This window comes from Eriocheir sinensis, chromosome 19 (genome assembly GCF_024679095.1).
Source record: "Eriocheir sinensis breed Jianghai 21 chromosome 19, ASM2467909v1, whole genome shotgun sequence".
NCBI classification, from domain to species: Eukaryota; Metazoa; Arthropoda; class Malacostraca; order Decapoda; family Varunidae; genus Eriocheir; species Eriocheir sinensis.
This window is the reverse complement of record NC_066527.1, coordinates 3,169,814-3,194,813: the sequence shown is the minus strand read 5'-3', so window position 1 is coordinate 3,194,813 and position 25,000 is coordinate 3,169,814. Positions and strand designations below refer to the sequence as shown.

At 42.8% G+C, this 25,000-nt stretch overlaps 2 protein-coding genes and 1 non-coding gene across 3 annotated transcripts in view; 1 reads left to right on the top strand and 2 right to left on the bottom strand.

Annotated features, from left to right (window-relative positions):
• Window positions 1-3,603: 3,603 nt before the first annotated feature.
• LOC127001012 (cuticle protein 7-like) lies at window positions 3,604-7,788 on the bottom strand. Its single transcript, XM_050865190.1, has 3 exons — window positions 7,739-7,788; window positions 6,631-6,726; window positions 3,604-5,929 (listed from the first exon to the last, which is right to left on the bottom strand). The coding sequence occupies exons 1-3, from the start codon at window positions 7,754-7,756 to the stop codon at window positions 5,726-5,728; spliced, it is 318 nt and encodes a 105-aa protein (XP_050721147.1). The 5' UTR covers window positions 7,757-7,788; the 3' UTR covers window positions 3,604-5,725.
• A 2,161-nt stretch (window positions 7,789-9,949) lies between these two features.
• On the top strand, window positions 9,950-10,021 carry Trnap-ugg (transfer RNA proline (anticodon UGG)). Its single transcript has one exon. It is a non-coding gene; the product is annotated as a tRNA-Pro (tRNA).
• Window positions 10,022-12,066: 2,045 nt separating this feature from the next.
• Window positions 12,067-25,000, bottom strand: part of LOC127000518 (palmitoleoyl-protein carboxylesterase NOTUM-like) — a 32,505-nt gene continuing 19,571 nt past the window's right edge. Inside the window, exons 4-10 of the mRNA XM_050864253.1 lie at window positions 21,418-21,574; window positions 20,857-21,021; window positions 20,089-20,375; window positions 19,515-19,653; window positions 16,741-17,636; window positions 16,056-16,319; window positions 12,067-15,557 (exon numbers count right to left, since the gene is read on the bottom strand). Of these exons, the coding sequence (XP_050720210.1) occupies window positions 15,421-15,557; window positions 16,056-16,319; window positions 16,741-17,636; window positions 19,515-19,653; window positions 20,089-20,375; window positions 20,857-21,021; window positions 21,418-21,574 (2,045 nt within the window). The 3' untranslated portion in view covers window positions 12,067-15,420. The remainder of the gene's footprint in view (window positions 15,558-16,055; window positions 16,320-16,740; window positions 17,637-19,514; window positions 19,654-20,088; window positions 20,376-20,856; window positions 21,022-21,417; window positions 21,575-25,000) is intronic.

Here is a 25,000-nt window from a genome sequence, read left to right as displayed (position 1 = left end):
TAGAGATGGGAATGATTTGGGTTAAGGTAGGTATGAAAGAAGAGAAAGGAGAAAAATGGGAGTGAAGGGAGGAGGAGAGAAAGAAGAACGCGTGTGATGAGGGGGAAAAGGGAATGGAGGATAACTTGGTGAAAGGAAGGGAACTATAGATAGACGGTGCAAGGTGAGGGGAATAGAGATGGGAATGAATTGGTTTAAGGTGGGGAAGAAAAAAGAGAAAGGAGAAAAATGGGAGTGAAGGGAGGAGGATGAGAGAAAGAAGAACGAGTGTGATGAGGGGAAAAGGGAATGGAGGAGAACTTGGCGAAAGGAAAGGAACAAGAGAGAAAGGAAAATGTTTCGGTGAAGGAATTTAAAGTAGATAGACGTGGAGGAAAGAGAGAGGGGAGAGGGAAGGAAAGGGAAAGCGAGGATGAAGTGGAGCAAGATTACTAATTCAATGGGATCAGCTTATTTATTCAATTACGCTTTGTTACTCAGTTTATGTGACTTTCGGGCTAGGTTGCTAATTCAGTGGGCCTAGACTACTCATTCAATTACACTGTTTTTCTAATATAGTCTCGCTTAATCAACTACTTTGATATGGATAAGTTCATAATCCAATTCGACAATGGTTGAAATTTAGTAGGACTAGGTCATTAATATTCAGTTGTAATGTGTTGATAAAAATAATATTTCATCGCATTCGTTTTCCTGCGGTCAAAAAATATCACGACAACGTATCACAACACAGCCTAGAGGAGCAACGTTAACGATGGAGATGGTCATAGTACACGCATTAGTTTCGCCATAGTCGCTGGCATGGCCTATACTGGAGCATGATAAGGGTGAGGAAAGGGAAGGATTGAGCGAGGAAAGGGCGTGGCGAGGCGTGGCGAGGGTGAGGAAAGGGTGGAGTGATTATTGTGGCGGGGGACGTGACGGCGGAGGGAGGAATCTGGAGCAGGGAAGCAGACGCGAGGCAGAAGGGAAGGACGTGACCAGAAAGTAAAGCGATATTAGAGTCATCGGATTGAACCGAAAACCGAACGTGAGGTAAAAAAAAAATTCCAGGTCGCAGCAGGGGAGTATTGGATATTGAGAAAGTAAGCAGAAGATAGGAAGATGAGCAAAAAGGCAAGCAGACAATAGAAAGTATTATATAAAGCAAGTAGGAAGTAATTATAAGGTAAAAAGATGAGCCAAAAGAAAGCAGGTAGACATAATAGAAGCACCAGTTAAGAAGATGAACAACACATATAAAAGTTAATAGAAAGTAAAAGAAGGTGAGAAAGATGTTAGCAGGCAAGCAGGAATTTAGGATCAGGTAATAAGCCAAAATAAGCAGGTAAAAGAAAATAAATAAACAAGATGAGAAAGACAAACAGTGAAACATAAAGAAAACATATATAAGAAGATTTAAAAAAAGGTAACCGTGTAAATAAAATAAAATAAAAAGTTAGCAGGACAAAGTAAGATGCTGTGAGCAAAAAAGGAAGAAGAAAAAGAAGTAAGAGTCGAGTAAATAAGTAGGAAAGGAATGTATAAGTAGTAAGAGGAAGAATAAGAGAGTTGATGTCCAGGAGATGAAAATAAAGAAGGAAAACAAAGTAAGCAGGAAAAAAAAGGAGATAGAAGTGGTAGTGGTGGTGGTAGTGGTAGTGGTGGTGGTGGTGGTGGTGATGAGACATGACGAGAATGCTGTGACGATGTTGAGGGAGACGCAGTAACACCATTGTCATCACCACCACCTCCACCATCACTTTCATCACCAATATCACCACCACCAGTACCACCACCATTAACAATGCTATCATCACAATCACAACCACTATCGCCACCAACACTTTCGTCACCACTATCATCACTACCATCACTACCACCACAATCCCCACCACTACCACTCATCCGTTCACCCGACCCCCCACCTCTCTCTCTCTCTCTCTCTCTCTCTCTCTCTCTCTCTCTCTCTCTCTCTCTCTCCATTATAACGTTTGACATAGGAAAGCAGAAGTGTTAAAATGCTCGTAAAAGCAAAGAGGAGGAGGAGGAGGAGGAGGAGAAGTTGGACAGGAAACATATAGCAGAATTATTTAAATGTTTCCGGCTCGTCAAGTAAGATTATCCACCCACTTACTCGTGTGTGTGTGTGTGTGTGTGTGTGTGTGTGTGTGTGTGTGTGTGTGTGTGTGTGTGTGTGTGTGTGTGTGTGTGTGTGTGTGTGTGCGTTTTGGGGTGTCTTATATTTGTCCATATTTTTGCGGTTTCTTTTCATTAATTTGTTTTCAACCTTATTGCTTTATCATGATCTTCGCAAACACTATTTTGACTTTTATAAGCATACAACACTAAATAAAAAAAATAATAATTCATAGAGATTAATAAACAGCTAAAGTAAGGATTACCACAAAAATAGATTACTGAATAGATAAAAAGATTACCACAAAAAAATTATGGCGTCTATTCATCTAGTCAGGTAAATATCATCCTGTGGAAACAGTGATTTGCTGACTTTAGTTTCTCTTTCTCCTTCTTTTAGGCATTGAACTGTCTCAAGAGGAAAAACAATCTTAACTTTTCTTACCAATAATTTATTTTCTGCCAACAAATACTTGATGCGGTGATTCTTCATTTTCTTTTTTTATGTTTTTTTGCTAGGCAGCTTGCACACTTTGGTTAGTTATTAGAAAGAAAAAAGTTTGAAGTTTATTTAGTGAAGGATTTTTTTTGACAATTATTTTCGTCTTATATTATTTTGTTATGCCTCGCCAGAAAATTTCCTGACTTGTTCACTCGTTATTAAAGATTTTTTTTTGTCATATTTTATTTTTTAGGACGGACGGAGGCGATATTTCCCGTAACGAATCATTTCTTTTTTTACCCTTTTCTGTTTTGCCTTGTCAGAAATCTTGCTTTTGTTTACTTCTTTTCCAATCGAGTGGTGGAATTTCAAAGCATTCCCGGCAGAGGGGAGCACTACACATATCGGCTCCTCTGTGTGGCGTTGTTAAGTCGTTCGCTCTAGACAGAAGGAAGGACTTGGTGTGGTCATATAACAGAAAATTACTTTCCTCTCAATCGTCACCCAGTTATCAAGTACGTGTCACACATTCTGAAGGATAAATAGTTTTGCTTTTTCTTCTCAAAGTTTTATCATGAAAAGTGAGAGACTATCGTGTGTGTGTGTGTGTGTTTTGAGGCCACAGTGAAGGTTAACAGGTCTTAGTTTCTTTCTTATTTCCAATGCAGGCTGACAATGGACGTGATGGGAAAGAAAGAAATCAGAGGAAGGACGAAGGGGCTTGGAAAGAGAGAGGGAATGGTAGATGGGTCAAGAGAAAGGCGAAGGGAAAGAAAGAAAGAAAGAAAGAGAGAGAGAGAGGGAATAGGGGATGGGTTAGAGGAAAAGAGGGAAATAAATAAATAAAGAGTGGATGAATGAATCACAGAAAAAGATAGGAAGGGTGGAGTAAGGGAAAAATGAAGTGAGGTAGAACGCGAGAGGAAGAACGGGTAAGAAAAACAGGAGTGAATGAGGGAGGGAGAGAAAGAAAGTAAGGAAAAGAAAGAGGAAAGGTGTTGGAGGAATAAATAAAGAGAGAGAGAGAGAGAGAGAGAGAGAGAGAGAGAGAGAGAGAGAGAGAGAGAGAGAGAGAGAGAGAGAGAGAGAGAGAGAGAGTGGGGAAGGGAGAGAAAGGAAAAAGGAAAAAAATGAAGGAAATGTGAAAGGGAGCAGGGAGGAGGAAAAGAATAAAGTAGGAAAATACATAAGGAAAAAGAGGGAAAGGCGAAGGAAAAGTAATACAAAAGGAATAATGGAGAAAAACAAATAAAAAAAATTGAAAGGAAAGATTGAAAAGTGAAAGAGAGTCAAACACGTAAAATAAGGGAAGGGGGAAGCAGGTGATGGTGATTTACAAGAAGGAGGAGGAGGAGGAGGAGACAGACAGACAGACTTCCCTTCCGTTCCGTTCCGTTAGGTTTTATCCAACATTCCTTTCCGCTGTTCATATTTTTTTTTTGTAACGTCAGTGATGGGCAAGACTGCAAGACCTTCTACTATCAGCATCATCATCATCATTATCTTCATTACATAAGCCCCCCCCAAAAAGCTGCTGTCTGCTACGATTATTATCATTGCCGTCATTATTTTTTTTACGTTAGTGTCAAAAAGCTGATGACAGTTCTGCTGCTATCATCATCATTATTGTCATCGTTGTTTACTTCATTTCGTTACTGTAGAAAATATGATGATATGACCACCACAATTGTCGACAACTATTATCATTATCGTCATTATCTTTATTACGTTAGTGAGGAAATGTAATCCAGGGCGGCGTGATGGAAGGTTGGAGGGAGGCCTCGTGTGTTGACCTTCCCAAAATATAATGAAGTATAATGACCACTGCCTAGGGCCCCCTCATGTTACCCTCACACCGTCATTCCCTCACGTCCACACACACACACACACACACACACACACACACACACACACACACACACACACACACACCTCCATTCATTGTCGCCTGTATTACTATTCACTTGGTTTGATGTTTGTTTGTTTAACTTGCCTCTGTGAATCTGATTTGGACATGAATGTTTTTAATTATATGCTTTGTATTATTGACACTTTCATATTATCAGAAAGTCTTATTTAATTGCAACTCGTTTTTACCTTGAAGTAGATATCTCGATTCTGTGAGGCAGTCTTTATTTTTTTATCTGGGTTAGGGCCAATGTTACGGAGATGAACACCGAGGTCACGCGCAGCTTTAGCATATGCCCCGAACTTTACCTTTACCGTAGTGTGTTATATAATTCTTGTTATATATTTCTTGTCTAGGTCTTAGAATTGTGTCTTTTATGACTTGAGCTATAATAGAAAAAATATATATATTCCACCATTTCCACCCGTGTGTGTGTGTGTGTGTGTGTGTGTGTGTGTGTGTGTGTGTGTGTGTGTGTGTGTGTGTGTGTGTGTGTGTGTTTTATCATAAATGCTCAAGTCCTCCCGCCAATGTATAGTTTTCACACAGCATTCGCAGAAAACATATATTTTAGGAGCAACAAGTGTAGTTTCCTCGCCTGGGCTTGGTTACGTGGATCAAAGTTTATTATTTTTATTTGCCCGCATAACAGTAATCGGACATGCATCATCAAGATCCCCATCGTAGCAAAACTGAATTCCGTAAAAGAAGTTGCACTGCAAAAAGCGAATGTATCAACTGAATTAGCTTATTACACTGACAACCAGGAATTTCACAAGCAATCTTATCATACGGTAATGAAGTCAAATAATGAAAGTATATATATATATATATATATATATATGAGAACAGCAGATGAGAATAGAACAGTGCAGAATAAAATCACTGTATCCAATGCAAAATTAGTATTGAAAACCACTGTACTCTCAGGCAATCGTACGTGTAATAGCTGAGGAAGGAAAATAACAAGGATTATGGATGCCATAAGAGAACAGATACAGCACAGAAAAAATCATATTCCCCTAAAAAAAAAAAAAAAACCCTGAAAACACTGAATTTTACACACGCGACAATCATACGTACAAGAACTATGGAAGGAATTCAACGAAGTAAACAGATACAGACAGTTAGAGGTTACAATGCCCCCCCAAAATCACTATATCTACTACAAAAAAAATAATAACCTCTAAATTCTACGTATTCGGCAATCACTACAAACTAAGGAAAAAAAATCAACAAGGTCAGGTCAGGTTATGTCAGGAGGGGCGCGAGTAGGTCACCTCCGCCACGAAGCCCGAGTCGCCGCTGACGGTGTAGGTGACGGTCTGGAGGCGGCCGTCGGGGAGCAGCACGCGGTAGGAGCCCCGAGTGTCCTCCCCAAGGCGTGTCTCTCGCTGACCGAAGTCATTCCCGGTGTCACGGTCACTCACGCCATACTGGAACTCATAGTTGGGGTTGTCCTGGAAGCGGTGAGGGAGTGAAGGGGTGGGGAAGGGAGTGAGAGGAGGAATGGGTCAGGTAAGGGTGAGAAATTGGTGTGAGGGAGAGGAGTGGGTTAGGTAAGGGTGAGGGAGTGGTGTGAGGGAGAGGAGGAGTGGCTTATGTAAGAGTGAGGGGGTGGAATGAGGTAGACGGGTGAGGGAGAGGAGGTATGAGTTAGATTAGAGTGAGGGAGGGGTGTGATTGGGGAGAGGATGAGTGGGTTAGGTAAGAATGAGAGAGTAGTGAGAGGGAGAGGAGTGAGAAGGACTTGTTGAGGAAGAGGAAGAAGGGAGAGAGGAAAGCATTGAGCGGAAGGAGAAGGAATGGAATGAATAAAGAAGATGAAAAACAGGGAAATGACAGTAATGAATGAGGGATTTAGGGAATCACTGAAAGGAATGAGTTGAGAATTGAAGGAAGGACATAGGAGAGTGAGGGGAAGTAGATGAATGAAGGAAGGAAGAAGAGAGAGAAGAGGAATGAGAGGAATGGATGGAAGATGAAACAGAAGAGTGAGGGGAACTGGAAGATGTATAAAAAGAATAAGAAGGAAATGTATTATGAACTCTACTTAAATTCCATTTACTGACTAAAAATGTCTACTTCATTGTTATATAATTCTGGCTGACTGATGGCTCCACACATATTATTTGTTATCAGTTCATTGCTTTCACGTTACCTGCCCCTTAATCACACGTGTTTCTCCCACAGTGGCCGGTATGTGGGGAATCAGCGCGGCGGACACCATTGCTACCACCGCGGCGAGGCACCACACCTGGAGGGAAGGTAAGAAAGGCGTTTTTGTGTGTTGTTATCGTTTCATAATTCGTTTTGCGGTCATTATCGCTAGTCAGGTCAGGCGGGATTGATTATTCTCCAGCATTTCGTGTTTTCGCGCATCGTGGTGTCACCCGCTGTCATAAGAGGCTTCAGCCCATAGGCTGCAATATTGGCCCCCAAAGTGGATTTGTGGCCTACCATAACAAAGTGTACAACAGTGTAGGCGCCTTGTACACCAGCTCAGCCCCAACAAAACCGAAAAAATATGTCGTATGTTCGCGGAAAGTGTCAGAGAAGATCATGGACCTGCTTAGCTGCTGCCAACCGATCTGCCGTGACCACGCCATCCTCATCTGCATCAACTGCCATTCGGCACAGGTAAGATCCATTTCTGAATAGTTTTTGCATTGCAATTCATTGTAGACAAGGTCTGCTATAAATCATGGTCATATAACAGCTTTCCATTTGGCGGGAAAGCCTTGTAATACCCCTCTCTCAAAAAGAAAAAAAAACAACTAAGATAAGGTTTTCTTTTCATATACTCTCACAGGATAAGTGCGAGTCATGGAGACATGGTTCCGGCTTCAAGAGCTGCGCACATTCTTCCCAAACAGTACCATTTCCATGCCACTTCCCATCGCTGACGTACTACCTCAATAAGGTATACAGGATAACTAAGCTAATGATTTTTTTTTTTCTCATCATAAAAGTTTTTTTTTCGAAGGGTAACTTTAACCGACTACCTAAAGATTGCAATCAGTTTTTCTAGCAAATGATAGAACGTATGCTTACGTTCATTCATTTGTATTTTCAGTAAAATGAATGAACAAATTTTCTTTGTTTTCCCTCGTGGGGCAGCACACCCCAGGCCACCTGCTCCACACAGCCGCATGAGCCTTACTCATTATTATTCTCGTTAATATTACTATTATAAAACACACACACACACACACACACACACACACACACACACACACACACACACACACACACACACACACACTTACCTTTACTAACACTGCCATACTAACACTTCCCTTCCCTTCAACACACTGACAGACACCCCTCAACAAGATTCTCTTATATACATGCATAATGAATCCCTTCCGCAGCTTCCTCATTCCGTTCTTCCCTTCTCTCGCCTTACCTAAGATTCCTTGCTTCATCCCTTACCTTTTTACTTTCTCTCTCTCTCTCTCTCTCTCTCTCTCTCATCGCGGTGAGGATGTTATGGTGGTGTTGATGTTGCATTGGCTGACTGTTTGGTTAACTGGTTGACTGACTGGTGAACGGCCGCGTGTGTGTGTAATTGCGTGTGGGTTGATTTTGATAGGGAAGTAGGATGTAGCTGTGGTTTATGGGCTGTTGATGTTGTTGCTGTTGTTCTTGTTTTTTATCTCCTTGTTCTTGTTCTTTTTCTTGGTCGTGTTCTTGTTCGTCTTTTCTTTCATGTTCTACTTGTTTTTCTTCTTTTTATCACCATCATCATCATCATCATCATCACTTACATATTTCTCAACTTACTATATACTTAAATCCAATCTCTTCCCTTTTAATTTAGTTTTTTTTTTTTCATTTATTCATATATTAATTAGTCCATCCAATCAACCTGTGTAACGGCGGCCGCAGGTTAGTAAACAGCTGAGGTAACAAGACTAGGAGAGACGAGTGACGTAATGATGTGTTTGGGTGAGAGAGAGAGAGAGAGAGAGAGAGAGAGAGAGAGAGAGAGAGAGAGAGAGAGAGAGAGAGAGAGAGAGAGAGAGAGAGAGAGAGAGAGGGGGGGGGGGGAGCCACAACAACATTCATTACTCTTTCTGTTTATCTACCAATCTCCTTATCTCTGTACCTATCTATTTATCTCCTTATCTATCTATTTATCTATCTACCTCGCACCTTCCACTCACGCACTGACTTCCTTCATTCATTCCTTTCATTGATTTCTTCTTTCTCACTCTTTCACTCATCCCCTCCTGCAACTCTCACTCCCTCACTCATTTCTCTCACCCACACCCCCGCAACTCACTCACTCACTCCTCTTTCTCACTCACTCCCCTCTCATTCAAATTCCCGCAACTCGATCCTCCCGCAACTCACTCTCTCTCACTCTCCCGCAACTCTCCCTGTCGGCGGCCAATACACATCCAGCCGGTAACAGGGCGGCATAAAAGGCGAGGAGGCGAGGCTGGCAGGCTTGGTGGGGCGGCTTATGCACACCTCCTCTGCAGCATCATTAGTGTTGGCGCGGCGTTCACGTGTATCCCGTCCATTCACCTTTACTTTTTCTTTTTATTATTGTTATTTTACTGCTCTCCTACGTCTGAGAGTGTATACAGGTGCATCCTTTCTTTGTCTGGCCTGGGCATTAGAGTGGGCTCATAGGAATTTGTTAGAGGACTGAAACGTTTGGTAGGCTTGTTTTATTATAGTTTTGGTGCAGCTCTCACACGTTACCCGTATATTATTCTTTACTGCTCGCATAGGTCTGAATATATATATGCAGTTGCTTCCTTTGTCTGTCTTGCCAGGTTTCCTTTTTTTTTTTGAGCTTCCAGGGAGTTGTTTTGAGGTATATTTAACGATTTGCAAAAGATATTACTTGAAAAGTGCCATTAAGCTGTATTTTTTTTTTAAGAGACATATTTTTTTGTGAAGTAGCTAGAATCGATGAGACGTTAGTTGGACATACATCAGAAAATCTTTTACCTCACTTTGACACAAAACATATTACACTCCATCAGGTAGAGTGACGGGACTTACCTAGGGGATGAGTGAACTATATTTTTTTAAAGTCTAGGTCACCACAATCGCTGAAAATTGTTTGTCAAGATACCGAGTTTTTTGTTGGAGCCTAGCCATAAAATATAACTCTTATGGGTCAGATGGACTGTTGTAGTCCACCAGGCGGCATAGAGAACATCTTTTAATTCATAGTCATATCACCAGAATGACCCCAAATATAGTATGTATTTCGAAGCATTTCACTGCAGCTCAGTAAAATATAAATAGGAATAGGAATGAATATGTATTTCTTTTTATGGACTGTTTTAAATTTCCGTATTCAGGTAACTAGAACTGTTGAAGATGGTTTGCAGACGTATCAAAAAAGCCTTTACTGTTGTCTAGCCAGACGCAAGTTCGTTGATTCAAGCAGACGATCGTGCCTTAGTCAGCCAGCCAGCGCAATGCATAGGAGTGTTTCCTCGTGTCATCTCGTCGGCCTGTTGGTCTAGGGGTATGATTCCTGCTTTGGGTGCAGGAGGTCCCGGGTTCGAATCCCGGACAGGCCCGTTAGGTTTTTGTATCACTCTAAGCGGGTGGAGCTGACATGATGCAAGTAATGTAACACAGAGGTGCGAAGTGACGTGGCGCATTGGCCTTGCTATGAGTCGATGAGTGACACAAGGGATTAGTCGTCGTAAGATAAGAGAACTGAGCATATTTTTATATCACTTGCACTGACGCAGGTGTAACAAAGAGGCGATACAACATGGAGGTGATAAATGAGTCAGCGCAGTGGCCTTGGTTGGATGAGTGACGTACAAAAACAGTGCGAGTGTGCAAGGGACCAGGTTCGAATGCCAGAGTGACATTAGATTTTTGTATGAGGGTATAGCAAAAAATCAGACAAAGGATATGATAGAGAATGATAAAACAGACATAGCGCGTTGGTAGTGGTTTGATTAAGAGAGCCAAATAAATATATTCGAGGTGCTTATGCCTCCGAGTTATATCATCGGTATATTAATTAGATTCTTGTTTACCTGAGCGAAAAAAAAAAATCAGTCAATCAGTCAGTTAAAAGTAGTAGTGTGTGAGGAGGAAAGTGAAGACCGTGACAACGTTCAAGACACATAAAACATTAGAGACGGGTGGAGAGAGAGAGAGAGAGAGAGAGAGAGAGAGAGAGAGAGAGAGAGAGAGAGAGAGAGAGAGAGAGAGAGAGAGAGAGAGAGAGCATATTTTTTTCCTTTTCCTCTTCTTCTTTTACCATTTTCCTCTATATTTTTTGTGAATTTTCATGAGTATCTTTTTTTTAATTTAATAACTGAGCTTGTTTTGAGAGACTAGAAAAAGACTGAAAAAAGAATGTATAAAAAGAGAAAACAGAGTGGAAATATACATAAAAATATAGCAAAAGAAGAAAATATAAGAGAAATAATGTTATAGACGCAAGAAAGACGTAATGCGAAGGTTGTCGTTATAGTAAATTTTGTAGCAATGAAACGGCAGAATCTTTAGGTGGTGGTGATGGTGTTGGTGGTGGGAGGAGATGTTGCGATGGTGGTGGTGGTGGTAGTGATGATGGTGGTAGTGATGATGGTGGTGCGGGGTGGTGATGTTGTGATGGTGGTGGTGGTGGTGAGGTGGTGATGGTGGTGGTAGTGGTAGTGATGGTGGTGGTGGTGTTAGTGATGGAGGTGGTGAAAGTAAATAAACAACAAAGTAAAAGTAACTAATGGTAAAATGGATAAGGAAAAATAAAATAGTATAAATGGGATAAGTAAGAGTAAATAAAGTAAGTAAAAGTGAATAAAGTAAATAGTAATGTAAAGTAAATAAAATAGATAAAATAAGGAAGAGTTAAATAAAGCCACGGTCAGTACTTATGAATAGTTGTATAGAAGAAAAAACAACGCATAGTGAAGGTTGTTATTTGGATCTCTCTTAGTTACCCTTACATGACCTACCTTTGCGCAAGAGAAAACCAGGTATTCAAAGGTGAGCTGCAGTAATCAGGTATTTCGAGACCGCACAACGTTCATTAGTTTTGTCCGTTTTTCATCCGTAGTGTGCGTTAATGTATGGATCGCTTTTAGTATTCCATTATATTTCTTACCTGTTGAATGAAATGTGGTAAGATTTTAAAGATAGAATAATTAAAACCATGTCGTATTTCCAGAGTATACACTATTATAATTTGGTTCGTATTCCTACCTTCCTCACCCTCCATTGTAGTTATAATGTCTTGGCTGCTGCTCGACTAAAAAAAAAAAAAAAAAAAAGAGAAAAGAAAAACAAGCATCAAAGATTACACTGAAACAATACCGTATTTTGAGAACACTTTATTAAACTTATCAGTTTATTTTTCTGCCCTCTTTAGTAGTTTAAATATCTTGGCTTCTGGACTTAAAATAGAAGAAATAAAACAGATATTAAAAATTCGTCCAAAACAGCAACTTATTTTTAGACCATTATTTTATTTTTACTTCTATTCGTTTTTCCTACCTTCCATAGCAGTCCATTATTTTGCCTTCGCTGCTGCACGACACACAGAAAAATATATACACAAGAAAAACATATTGAAGGATGAACTGAAACAATCATATTTTGAGAGCACACTTTATTTGTTTTTTCCGTATGCCTACCTACCTATTTACCTGCCTTCCTACCTGCCCGCACCGCCTCCACGCGTCACTAATTAGTTTTGCCGACCACTGACTGAGAAAAGGAAAGAGAACTTGTGAACTGAGGTAGATACGGTGTCACGCGCAGACCACACCAACGACAACACTAATAAGAAGTGAATGTGGACAGCTAATGATCATAATATTAATAACAATAATAATAATAATAATAATAATAATAATAATAATAATAATAATAATAACGATTAATTTGGAAAACGCTAAGAAAATATAAATGTACAGTCCATAATAATAATAATAATAATAAAAATAATAATAATAATAATAATAATAATAATAATAATAATAATAATAAAATAATCATTCATTTGGAAGAATAACACTTAGAAATTATTGATGTACAGATAATAATAATAATAATAATAATAATAATAATAATAATAATAATAATAATAATAATAATAATAAAAACAGTAATAATAATAATAATAATAATAATAATAATAATAATAATAATAATAATAATAATAATAATAATAGTAATAATAATGATAAAGATAATAATGATAATAACAACCCATAAAACTGCTTCCAATTTTCCTCTTAATTTATTTTTTTGTATTCTGTTCAAACTAACTTGGCGAAGAGGTTCCGCCCACACCATCTCAGCTCCCGCCAATCAAATGCGATGATGGAGGTGAGTGTGGAGGAGGAAGTGGTGGTGGTGGTGGTGATTTTTGTTTTAAGTGTGGTATCCTTCCTTTTCCATAAACCTCGCCGTACATTCTTCAGTATGTGTAATTTCGTAAGTTTACTAATCTGTTCACTAAACTCATGGCCACACTTATCATGGATTTTGACGTTTAGCTTCACAAATTATTGTAATTCATCTGCGTTACCCGATGTCATAATGATAAGAAATAATAAAAATAATAACTATTGTTGTTTGGAATATTGTTCTTGTTCTTCTTGTTCTTGTTCTTCTTCTACTACTATTACCACTACTACTACTACTACTACTACTACTTTTTCTAATTCATAATCTTCCTTTATTATTATTATTATTATTATTATTATTATTATTATTATTATTATTATTATTATTATTATTATTATTACTACTACTACTACTACTACTACTACTATTAGTGTTACCTAAGGACAGTCAACCTCACAATAGCGAACAAAAAATGCCCTGATAATGTGCCTAAGGGGGGCGACGTGCCCAGGGCAAGGCACGCACGCACGCACAAACAACCTGCCGAAGCTGCCTGAGTCTGTACTGAGGAGGAGGAGGAGGAGGAGGAGGAGGAGGAGGAGGAGGAGGAGGAGGAGGAGGAGAAGGAGAAGGAGAAGAAGAAAAAAAAGAAGGTGGTGGTGGTAAAAAGAATAACAGAAGAGGACAATAAGAAGGGAAGAAGAAGGAAGAGAAGAAGAAGAAGAAGAAGAAGAAGAAGAAGAAGAAGAAGAAGAAGAAGAAGAAGAAGAAGAAGGAGAAGAAGAAGAAAAAGAGGAGGAAGAAGAAGAAGAAGAAGAAGAAGAAGAAAAAGAAGCAGTGATAATGAATGAACTTGAAGACCAATCACTAGGGAAAAAAGAAAAAAAGGATAAGAGGGTAAACAGAATGAAGTGAGAAAGGATATGAACACAGGGAGGAAGCATTAACATTACCATTACAATACAAATAACCACACTAACATCTTAAGGAACGGGAGTCCGGGAAATGCAACTCAAAGCACATAAGAAAATAAAAGGTACTATATATATTTTGTTGTCCGATCAACCTAACATGGCGAAGAGGCCCCGCCCACCCATCTCAGCGCCCGCCAATCAAATGCGTCCGTCCCTCACCGAACACCAATCACAGGCGTCGTGGGGCGGGAGAGACGGGGCTTGTTCATCAGGTAGCCAGTAAGGGAGTGATGGGGAGGAGCCTTTTCGCCAAGTTATCTTGAACGGTATACGTCACTAAATCGATGTACACGTAACTCATCCTTACGACATATTTAGAGGCGTTTTTAACGTTATTATAAAAAAGAACACACACACACACACACACACACACACACACACACACACACACACACACACACACACACACACTCGCTGGCCACAGAAGGCCTGAGGTATGCATATATACATTGATAACACACACACACACACACACACACACACACACACACACACACACACACACACACACACACACACACACACACACACGCTCACTCACCACGCCCCTTTATTCCACGTTCACACTTTTTCTATTCTCAAAGACAGACATTCTTCAAAGATTAAAGAATATTACGATAGAACAATTGTGTAGGATGTTGCTGTTTTTGCTGTGTGTGTGTTTGTGTGTGTGTGTGTGTGTGTGTGTGTGTGTGTGTGTGTGTGTGTGTGTGTGTGCGCGCCACTTTGTCCCTACCACGACCGATCTTTTTCCTGCCAAATTTGTATCATTTTCGAACCAAGCTGATCAACTAAGTATTTATGTCACTTTTGATCAACGGTGGATCATAAGTCACACGGATCACATCTAAGTCGTTATGAGTCACGCTGGATCAATAGTTAGAATCAATCACTAAATACAATTGCGGATCAGTCACGTTACTCTTCAGCTCTCTGGGTTAGCTTGGGATCACTTGTCATCACTTTGGACCACGTTTTGCACATATTATGATCGTTTTTGTATGATTCCGGGTCTCGTTTACACTCTGTTGTCTCTTACGATCCTATTTGCACTACATGTGATTACGTTTGCCTAATTTTGGATTCTTTTACATAATTTTTCACCTCTTTTGCAATATTCGGGTCCTGTCTCCTTTATATTTCAACACTTGCATTTTTATTTTTTTCCAGACTGTGAATCATGTTTCCATTGAATTTGAACACTTTTTTCACTATTTATATCTTTTTCCCTTTTCTGAATCATGTTTCCACAATGTATGACCAGGTTAGTATCCTCTTGTTTATTACTTGGTTTATGTTTCCATTATATTTGACCACTTTCACATTTTCCATCCGTTTTGGTGTTCCATGGCCCGCAGAGGGTACATCAGGTCACTCAGTGTCTCCCTCTTTTCTCACTCATATTATGTAAGTCACACAATAATTGTCCGCAGGAAAAGCGTCGTCCCTTTCCATCCAGTTTCCATATCACTTAGTCACTTAGGACCACAATCAGCCACTCCAGGTCACTTTTTCCCCACACTATACCACTCCAAGTCACTTTTTCCACAACCTTCACCACTCTTGTCACATTTAACCACTTTGGCTCACTCTTGGTCACTCGCTAAAGGTCAGCCTCTAGCTCCGGGTCACTGGGTCAGGATGAGGAGTAGCTCGTCATTGCCCATCGAGTTGAGTGTGTGGATGTCGATGCCGAGAGCCGAGGCCACGCTTGCCATGTCCAGGCCGAAGCTCTTCAGTAGCTCGGTAAAGTTCATCTCCTCGCCTGCAGGGATGAGACGAGGAAATTGAAGAACAAGAATATAAACAAGACAAGCAGTAAAAGAATAAAAGTAAAGGAATAGTAGATGAAAGAGGAAAGAGAAGATGAATTATTGACCCTTGGAAGAGCAGGCAATTGAAGGAAGAGGACGAAGTAAAATAAATAGCTACCATAAAAACAGTAGCTCAACAGCGCCAAACAGTGAACAGCAGCTACCATCAGTGAATAACTGGATAACAGTGAATAACAGCTACCATTGGTCAACAACAGTGAATAACAGTGAATAACATGAGAAAAACACCCACTATCTTAATGGTGAACAGTTACCATCTAAACAGTTAACAATAGCATAAGTGACAAACAGTGAGTATTAGTGAATAACAGCTCATTGTAGTGAATACCATGACAATAGCAACCATTATCTTATCGGTGAACAACATATACCATCTTAACAGTGAATAACAGCAACCACTAAACAACAACAGCAACACCAGCACCCACCAGTGAAGGGGTTGAGCAGCCTCGGACACGCGTAGTTGCAGTGAGGCCAAGCACACCGGTCCGTCAGGTGCAGGATCCGCGCCGGGCACAGATCCTCCGTCCACACTTCCGCCGCGGCTTCCTCCACGCCCCCCGTAACGCCACCGAAGGGGACTGGGGTGCCGAGGGTCTGGGAAGGACTGGCGGGGACTGCGGGCTGCTGGGGCGGGCTGGGGGAGGGCAGGGAACGGGCCGGCCTCATGCTCTCATTCAGTTCTCGTTCACCTGCGTGGAGGATGTGGTGAGAGAGAGAGAGAGAGAGAGAGAGAGAGAGAGAGAGAGAGAGAGAGAGATATGATGATGATGTCCTAAACGGAAAAGGGGCGTGGCCTATCCGTCGAGTTAATGCAAATAGGATCATACATAACACACACACACACACACACACACACACACACACACACACACACACACATGCACACACACTATCATCATCATCAGCAGCAGCAGCATCATCACCATCATCATCATCATCATTTATAACTTTAAAAGATGAGTGAGAGTATAAGAGAAAGAGCGGGCCGTAGAGATGGAAGAGGCTTAGAAGTAAATGCAGAAGAAAAAAAAAAAAAAAAAAAAAAAAAAAAAAAAGGGTGCAGTTTAGAATGGATACTTTTAAGGTCGTAACTTTTTTCCATTCACTTACCTAGTCGTCTCTCTCTCTTCTTCTTTCTCTTCTTCAACTGCAGCTTTCTTCTCCTCCTCTCCTTCCTTTTACGTCTCCTTTCCCGTTTCTTCATTTTCCTCTCCCTCTCCTTACTCCTGCTCCTCTTCTTCCCCTTGCGCCGCCTCCCTTTCCTCTTCCTCTCCTCCTTACCCCTTCTCCTGTTCCCTGGGCGGTGGGTAGAGGTTCTGGCGGCGGTGTCCTGTGAGGTTCTAGCGATGGCATTCGATTCCCCAATAAGAGGATCATGGGGAAGATTCTCGGGTGAGTCCGCGAGCATCTCCCCGCCAAGGTTATGCTCCCCAAGCCTCCCCGTCCCCCGAGAAACACTAACCACCCCTTCTGTGTCCCTGCCGTCACTCCCTGCCTCCCCTGCATTGCCCTCTTGTCGAACTGCGTCACCCTTCACTTCTTCAGTTTGGTTCCTTGCACTGTATTGTGTTCTGGTTCTGTTCTGTGGCCTCCTCCGGTTCTTCCTGTTCCTCCGTTTGCCTCGCCTTCGTCTGCTCCTGTCTCCCGCCCTCCGTCTATCGCCTCCTCCTGCGTGTCTTTGTCTTTTTGTTTTCCTGTCACCGCGTTTTTGGTGTCTATAAGCTCTCCTGTTTGCACTGACCTCCACCTCCTCCTCCTGAATTCTCTCCTCCACGGCACTCACTACACTGTCCTCCCCCTCCTCCTCTTCTACCCTACTGCCTCCTCCTCCTCCTCCTCCTCCTCCTGTGCCTTCTGTAGCGTGTTTCCTGGCGGTGAGCGTGGCGAAAGGTGTGATGTCCCAGCAGTAGAGGGCCTGAGGGAGGGACACGTCGCCTATTTTGACGGCCGCCCAGTTCCTCTTGGTGAGCACGGTGTGGCTGATGCACGAAGGGGCGAAGAGGGCGCTGCAAAGAGGAGAGGAAGAGGAGGATCAGAAGAGGAAGAGGAGGATCAGAATAAAAAGAGAGAATATATGCTAAGAGAGATTAAAGGAAATAAGAATAAGAAAAATCATCAGGTAGGGTTGGCAGTGGCTGAGTGGTTAGCGTGCGAGCTCCGCATTCACCGCGTGATGGACGACGCAGGTTCGAATTCGCCGCTACCACCTGGGATTTTTCAGTCACCGCCGAGTGGCTTAAGACCACCCATCAACCCAGACTCTAGAGGAAACCGTCCATGTGAATCAAGAACGACCTCCGGGGGGCAGCATGAGCCAAGAAAAGATGATGCCACTATAAAAAACACTTGAATGCGCCATAACAGGCTGGGGACGACTACCATCCACCCTCTTAAGAAAGCCTTCCGGCGCTATCGGCTGACACGTAAAAAAAAAAAAAAAAAAAAATCAGAGAATAAAACTCTATCTTGATCTTCGGCTGAATTATTTTGGTTACCAAAAAGCTGCATATTGGAAGAAAAAAAAATTGTCTCATTCACTGAAAGAAAAAACTCAAGCGTTCGTCCAAACTTTCTAAAGTTAACATTATGAGCGCAAAAAATGCATAATGAAAAAAAAGTATCTTAAACATAAACAAATAAACTCACTTCTCATCCTAATCTTAATCATCTAAATATTACGATCACTAATTATACAACGCATGCTTATTCCTCTTCTTCTTAATCGGCCGAGTATGAATGTGTGTGTGTGTGTGTGTGTGTGTGTGTGTGTGTGTGTGTGTGTGTGTGTGTGTTCATATTTTCGTCCTGTTTTCTTTTTTCCTTCATCTTATATATATATATATATATATATATATATATATATATATATATATATATATATATATATATATATATATATATATATATATATATATATATATATATATATATATATATATATATATATATATATATATATATATATATATATATATATATATATATATATATATATATATATATATATATATATATATATATATATATATATATTTCATGGTTAATTTTATGGGTGAATAGCAATGATTGTTTTTAGGTGTGTGTGTGTGTGTGTGTGTGTGTGTGTGTGTGTGTGTGTGTTGATCTTATTACCACACAAGCGCGCCCATGTTTGTGTTGCGTTAATGGCCCGCTAATGAGACGCGGAGTGATGGGCGTGATGACTTAGTGTGGCGTCAGGCGGGGGTGGGCGGTAGAGTGGGGCGGGGGTTGGGGGGCGGGAGTTGAGTCCTTCCTTACTCCCTCCCTCCCTCACACACTATCCTTCCTCTCTCTTCTCTTCTTTTCATCTTTTCCTTCATGTCTTTTCTTTTTCCCTTTCTCTTCTATACTCTCGTATCTATTTGTCTTCAATTTCTCTACTTATTTTTTCTATATCAATATCTGTATATCTTTTTTGTCTTCTTGTCTTTTCTTTTTCCTCTGTTATTCTCTCGTATCCATCTTTCCTTATTTTCTCTATCAACCTATTTAATTATCTATCTGTCTGTCTGTATATCTATCTTCATTGTCATTTTGTTATCTATCATTGTATGTTATAACCCTCATCATCACCACTAGCACCACTCACTATAATCATCACCATTAATCATTCTATATCATCATCACTCACCGTCACCACCACCAACAACAATAACGACACCAGCAACAACCCATCTCCTTTTAGCCTTATCATCACTACCAACAGCCTTCTATAGGCTATACTGTCTCACCATCATCAAGTACAACAACACCAAGAACAACAAGAATAACAATTGCCCCCCTCCCCACCACACACACACCAGCTACATTAACAACCACCACCACTAAAAACAACGAACATTCTCCTTCGCCGTCACACTCACGTCACATTCTGCAAGGTTCGCCGCAGCCTCTCGCCCGTGCCGTGGATGTAGTCCCATTGCTGCTTGGAGTTCGGCTTTCCCACGTTGTCCACCGTCATCTGCGCCTCGTCGAACACCCACTGGAACACGAACAAGGGCGCTGGCGGGCCGGGGTGGGGCGTTAGTAAGCCAGCAGTGGTAGGAGGAGATTGGGGAGATGAGTGGGTGGGGTGTGGGTGGTTGGAGTTTGGGTGGGAATGTGTGTTTTTGGTGAGGGATAGGAAGGGGTGCTTTTGTGTGCGTGTGATTGTGGTTATGTGTGTAAAGGGCGAGAGGTGTGTTTGTGATGCTACGGGAGAGTGTTATAAGAGAGGCTGCAATTTGGGTTATGGGTACTTGAGAGTGACATAGTGTCTACTGAAAATGCAATAGGGTCAAGGATGAAGTCAAGGATATGGGTACTAGGACAACCTGCAGGCTTGCACTGGATATAGGCGGTACCCAAATTAATTAACCCACCGGTACTATGAGGAAAAGTGTGAAATAATGAAAATATGGTTAAAGCTAAGGTAACCAAGACGCCCTTTAGACTTACACTGAAGGGTGGGATAGAGGCGGTACCCGAAGTAACAGAACCACGGGTGTCTCGGGTAGAGGGCACCGCAGCTCTCGGGGATGCGGCCCTGCCAGAGCTCGTGCCCCCGCCTGATGGCCTCGACGGGTGGGCAGCTGTGGGCGTCGACGCACTGCAGCGGCTTGAAGGGCTCGTTGTCCAGGAACCAGCCCGAGTCAGCCACGGCACGCACCTCCCCGCGCACCCCCAGACGGGCCAGCTGCTGCGCCACACGGTCCACGTTCACCAGCACGCCCACGCCGCCTGCACTGTGGAGGAGAGGGGGAGTAGCAGGCGCTGTAGGAGGCGTTGAAGGAGGAGGAGCAGCAGGAGTTAATGTACGACAAATGTAAGGCACTGTAAAAGGCGCTGAAAGACGAGGAGGATGCAGGAGGCACTGGAGGAGACACTAAACGAGGAAGAGACGCTGGATGAGTAGAATATGCTGGAGAAGGAGGCGTAGAAGGAACAAGAGACGCTGAAGGAGAAGGAATAATAAAAGGAATATTATTTAAAGCAGAGAAGAGACAGAAGAAAGAAGGAAAACGCAGAAAAAACAGAGGAAAAAGTAGCAGAAGAACAAAGAATATTAAAAGGAAAAAGAAAGAAGAGTGCATGGCATACCAACAAAGCGATAGAAAGAAATAAACACATTTGACAGAAAGGGCCCTAAACAAAACAAACACACATAAGCATCAGGGTGTGAGGAAAGGCACCAAGCAGTTCACTCCTACTAGGACAGTTCCTCACCTGCTGCCGGCGAGGATCAGCTTGTGGCCGTGGGTGAAGTTGTGCTGCAGGAGAGCCGCGACGACCTGCTCCACTATGACGCTGCCGAGGAACGACCATGAGCCCGAGCCCTCCTCCGCCCGCTTTGTGCCCGCCCACGAGTCCGACGAGCAATAGGGCACCAAGCTTGCGTGGAGAGGGAGGAAGGAGCGTCTTGAGGTATTTGTATAAGGGAGGGGTAGTGAGTTAGGATAGATTTTTGGTGTGTATGTATGGGGTGGGTGGTGAAAAGGTGATGAATGTGGCGTGGTTAGAGTGGTGGTGGTGAAGGAAGGAGGGACAGAATGAATGAATGAATGAAGAAAGGAAGGAAGGAAAGAAGGAAAGTTATATTAAAAGTAATGAGGAAGGAAGGAAGGAAGAAAGGTTATAGTAAAAGTATTAAGGAAGAATGGAAGGAAAAATAGTAAAAGTAATAAGGAAGGAAGGAAGGAAGAAAGAAAAGTCGGTGTTATAGTAAAAGTAGCACTAACAGAATCCTTAACATAGGCACACATAACATCAACAATGGTCAGTACTCACACGTGGTTGGCCGTCCACCAGTGCGGATTGTCCTCGGGATTGGGGGACAGCACGCCGCCCGCCGTCCTCGTCTCCGGCCAGCCCCGCGAGGTCATGAGGGGACGCAGCCGGTGCCACCTCTGCTCGCAGCTCTCCCGGTCGAAGCAGTACCACCCTCCTGCCAGGGACACGACCAGCATTGTTACGACCTTTACTGTAATACTATTCTGACGACCAGGCGACCAGTTACTATTTGTAAGATTCTTTGTACGATTCTCTGTTCGTTTATATTAGTGTAGAGACGACTTTCCCTCTACGACCTTCCTGCAACCACCTCACGGCTTGTTATCGCCTTTTATTGAGCCACTACCTCCCCCTGGTACGACCACATGACTAGTTACGACAGTTAGAAAACCCTTATGAAGCGACCATGCTTGTTACGACCTTTAGATAACCCTTATGAAACGACCATGCTTTTTACGACCTGTTGAGAACCCTCCTGTTACGACCAGACTTGTTACGACCTTTAGAGAACCCTCCTGTTACGCCCTTCAATGAACTCTCCTGCTACGACCATGCTTGTTACGACCTTTAGAGAACCCTCCTGTTACGACCAGACTTGTTACGACCTTTAGAGAACCCTCCTGTTACGCCCTTCAATGAACTCTCCTGCTACGACCATGCTTGTTACGACCTTTAGAGAACCCTCCTGTTACGCCCTTCAATGAACTCTCCTGCTACGACCAGACTTGTTACGACCTTTAGAGAACCCTCCTGTTACGCCCTTCAATGAACTCTCCTGCTACGACCATGCTTGTTACGACCTTTAGAGAACCCTCCTGTTACGCCCTTCAATGAACTCTCCGACCTTTAGAGAACCCTCCTGTTACGCCCCTTTTAGAGAACCCTCCTGTTACGACCAGACTTGTTACGACCTTTAGAGAACCCTCCTGTTCCGACCAGACTTGTTACGACCTTTATAAAACCCTCCTGTTCCGACCAGACTTGTTACGACCTTTATAGAACCCTCCTGTTCCGACCAGACTTGTTACGACCTTTAGAGAACCCTCCTGTTACGACCATGCTTGTTACGACCTTTATAAAACCCTCCTGTTCCGACCAGACTTGTTACGACCTTTATAGAACCCTCCTGTTCCGACCATGCTTGTTACGACCTTTATAGAACCCTCCTGTTACGACCATGCTTGTTACGACCTTTATAGAACCCTCCTGTTCCGACCAGACTTGTTACGACCTTTATAGAACCCTCCTGTTCCGACCAGTCTTGTTACGACCTTTATAGAACCCTCCTGTTCCGACCATGCTTGTTACGACCTTTATAGAACCCTCCTGTTCCGACCATGCTTGTTACGACCTTTATAGAACCCTCCTGTTCCGACCAGACTTGTTACGACCTTTATAGAACCCTCCTGTTACGACCATGCTTGTTACGACCTTTATAGAACCCTCCTGTTCAGACCAGACTTGTTACGACCTTTATAGAACCCTCCTGTTCCGACCATGCTTGTTACGACCTTTATAGAACCCTCCTGTTCCGACCATGCTTGTTACGACCTTTATAGAACCCTCCTGTTCCGACCATGCTTGTTACGACCTTTATAGAACCCTCCTGTTCCGACCAGACTTGTTACGACCTTTATAGAACCCTCCTGTTCCGACCATGCTTGTTACGACCTTTATAGAACCCTCCTGTTCCGACCAGACTTGTTACGACCTTTATAAAACCCTCCTGTTCCGACCAGACTTGTTACGACCTTTAGAGAACCCTCCTGTTACGACCATGCTTGTTACGACCTTTATAAAACCCTCCTGTTACGACCATGCTTGTTACGACCTTTATAAAACCCTCCTGTTCCGACCAGACTTGTTACGACCTTTAGAGAACCCTCCTGTTACGACCAGACTTGTTACGACTTTTATAGAACCCTCCTGTTACGACCATGCTTGTTACGACCTTTATAAAACCCTCCTGTTACGACCATGCTTGTTACGACCTTTATAAAACCCTCCTGTTCCGACCAGACTTGTTACGACCTTTATAGAACCCTCCTGTTCCGACCAGACTTGTTACGACTTTTATAGAACCCTCCTGTTACGACCATGCTTGTTACGACCTTTATAGAACCCTCCTGCTCCGACCAGACTTGATACGACCTTTAGAGAACCCTCCTGTTACGACCATGCTTGTTACGACCTTTATAGAACCCTCCTGTTCCGACCAGACTTGTTACGATCTTTAGAGTAACCTCTTATTACGACCATACTTGTTACGACCTTTAGAGAACCCTCCTGTTACGACAATATTTGTTACGACATTTAGAGAACCCTCCTGGTACGACCACACTTGTTACGACCTTACACATCCCTCGACATCACTTATTTATTTATTTTTTTATTTTATTTTATTATACTGAGCCACCCGCCCGCATGACCAAATTTGTTACGACATTTACACTACTGAGCAAGTATACCACTCTCCCGACGACCATGCGACTAGTTACGACTTGTACCCACGATTATAATAGCTTTGCGACGACTTTCCCTGTAACGACCACACGACTTGTTACGACCATTGCAAACTATCCTATTGGGCAGCTACACTCCTGCTATACGACTTCATGATTTGTTACTACCTTTACAAACTTTTAATTACGACCACGTGACTTTTGACGACCTCTACCCACTAGTTTATTTCGTTTTTCATTGTTATTTTTTACAGTAACGGAAATAGCTTAAGGGAAGTGACCATGTTGTATTTTGGGGTTTTCGGGCATACATATACATACATACATACATACATACATACATACATACATGAGGGCACAGTCGTTCTTGACACTGCTTCGTCATACGCTTATCTTTTTTTCTCCTCGCTTTCCGTCTCCTCCTCCTTCTCTAACTTCCTCCTCCCCCTCCTCCTCCTCCTCCTCCTCTATCTCCTCCTTCTCCTCCTCCTCCTCCTCCTCCTTCTCTTCCTCCTCTTCCTCCTCCTCCTCCTCGTTTTTCTTCTAGTTCTTCCTACTCATCTTCCTTCTCCTTTTCTTTACACTGCCTTTACTCTTATTTTCCTGATCCACACATTTTCTAGTCCTCCTCCTCCTCCTCCTCTTCCTCCTCCTCCTCCTCTTCCTCCTTATCACCATCACCATCGAGGCGGCAAGCGACAGAAGAGCAACAAACACGAAAACCTGCCGTGTTAGGAGGCTTGGCATGGCTGGGCGGGGAGGAAGAGGGACGGGGGAGGGGGGAGGAGGAGCAGTGGGGCGGGGCGGCAGCGGGGACCTCCTTACTCCTCCGTCAGGGCAGCGGGGCCTCGGCGGCGTCGGCGGGGCGGCGCGGCGGCTCGGGCACCTCTGTAATATCGGCGCTCCACGTCCACTCGTAACTCAGTATCAAAACAGCCGCGTGTTGTAATCTGCAGGGGCCGCCGCCGCCGCCCGCCCTCTCACCCGCCACAAAAACAAATTGCAGCCACGCGGGACATTAATGCAAATATTACGCCCACCGCAACACTCACTCCCGCCGAGGTGCCAGGCGGCGGGGACGTGTGAAGAGCCCCGCCCCGCCCTGCCTCTCCCCGCCT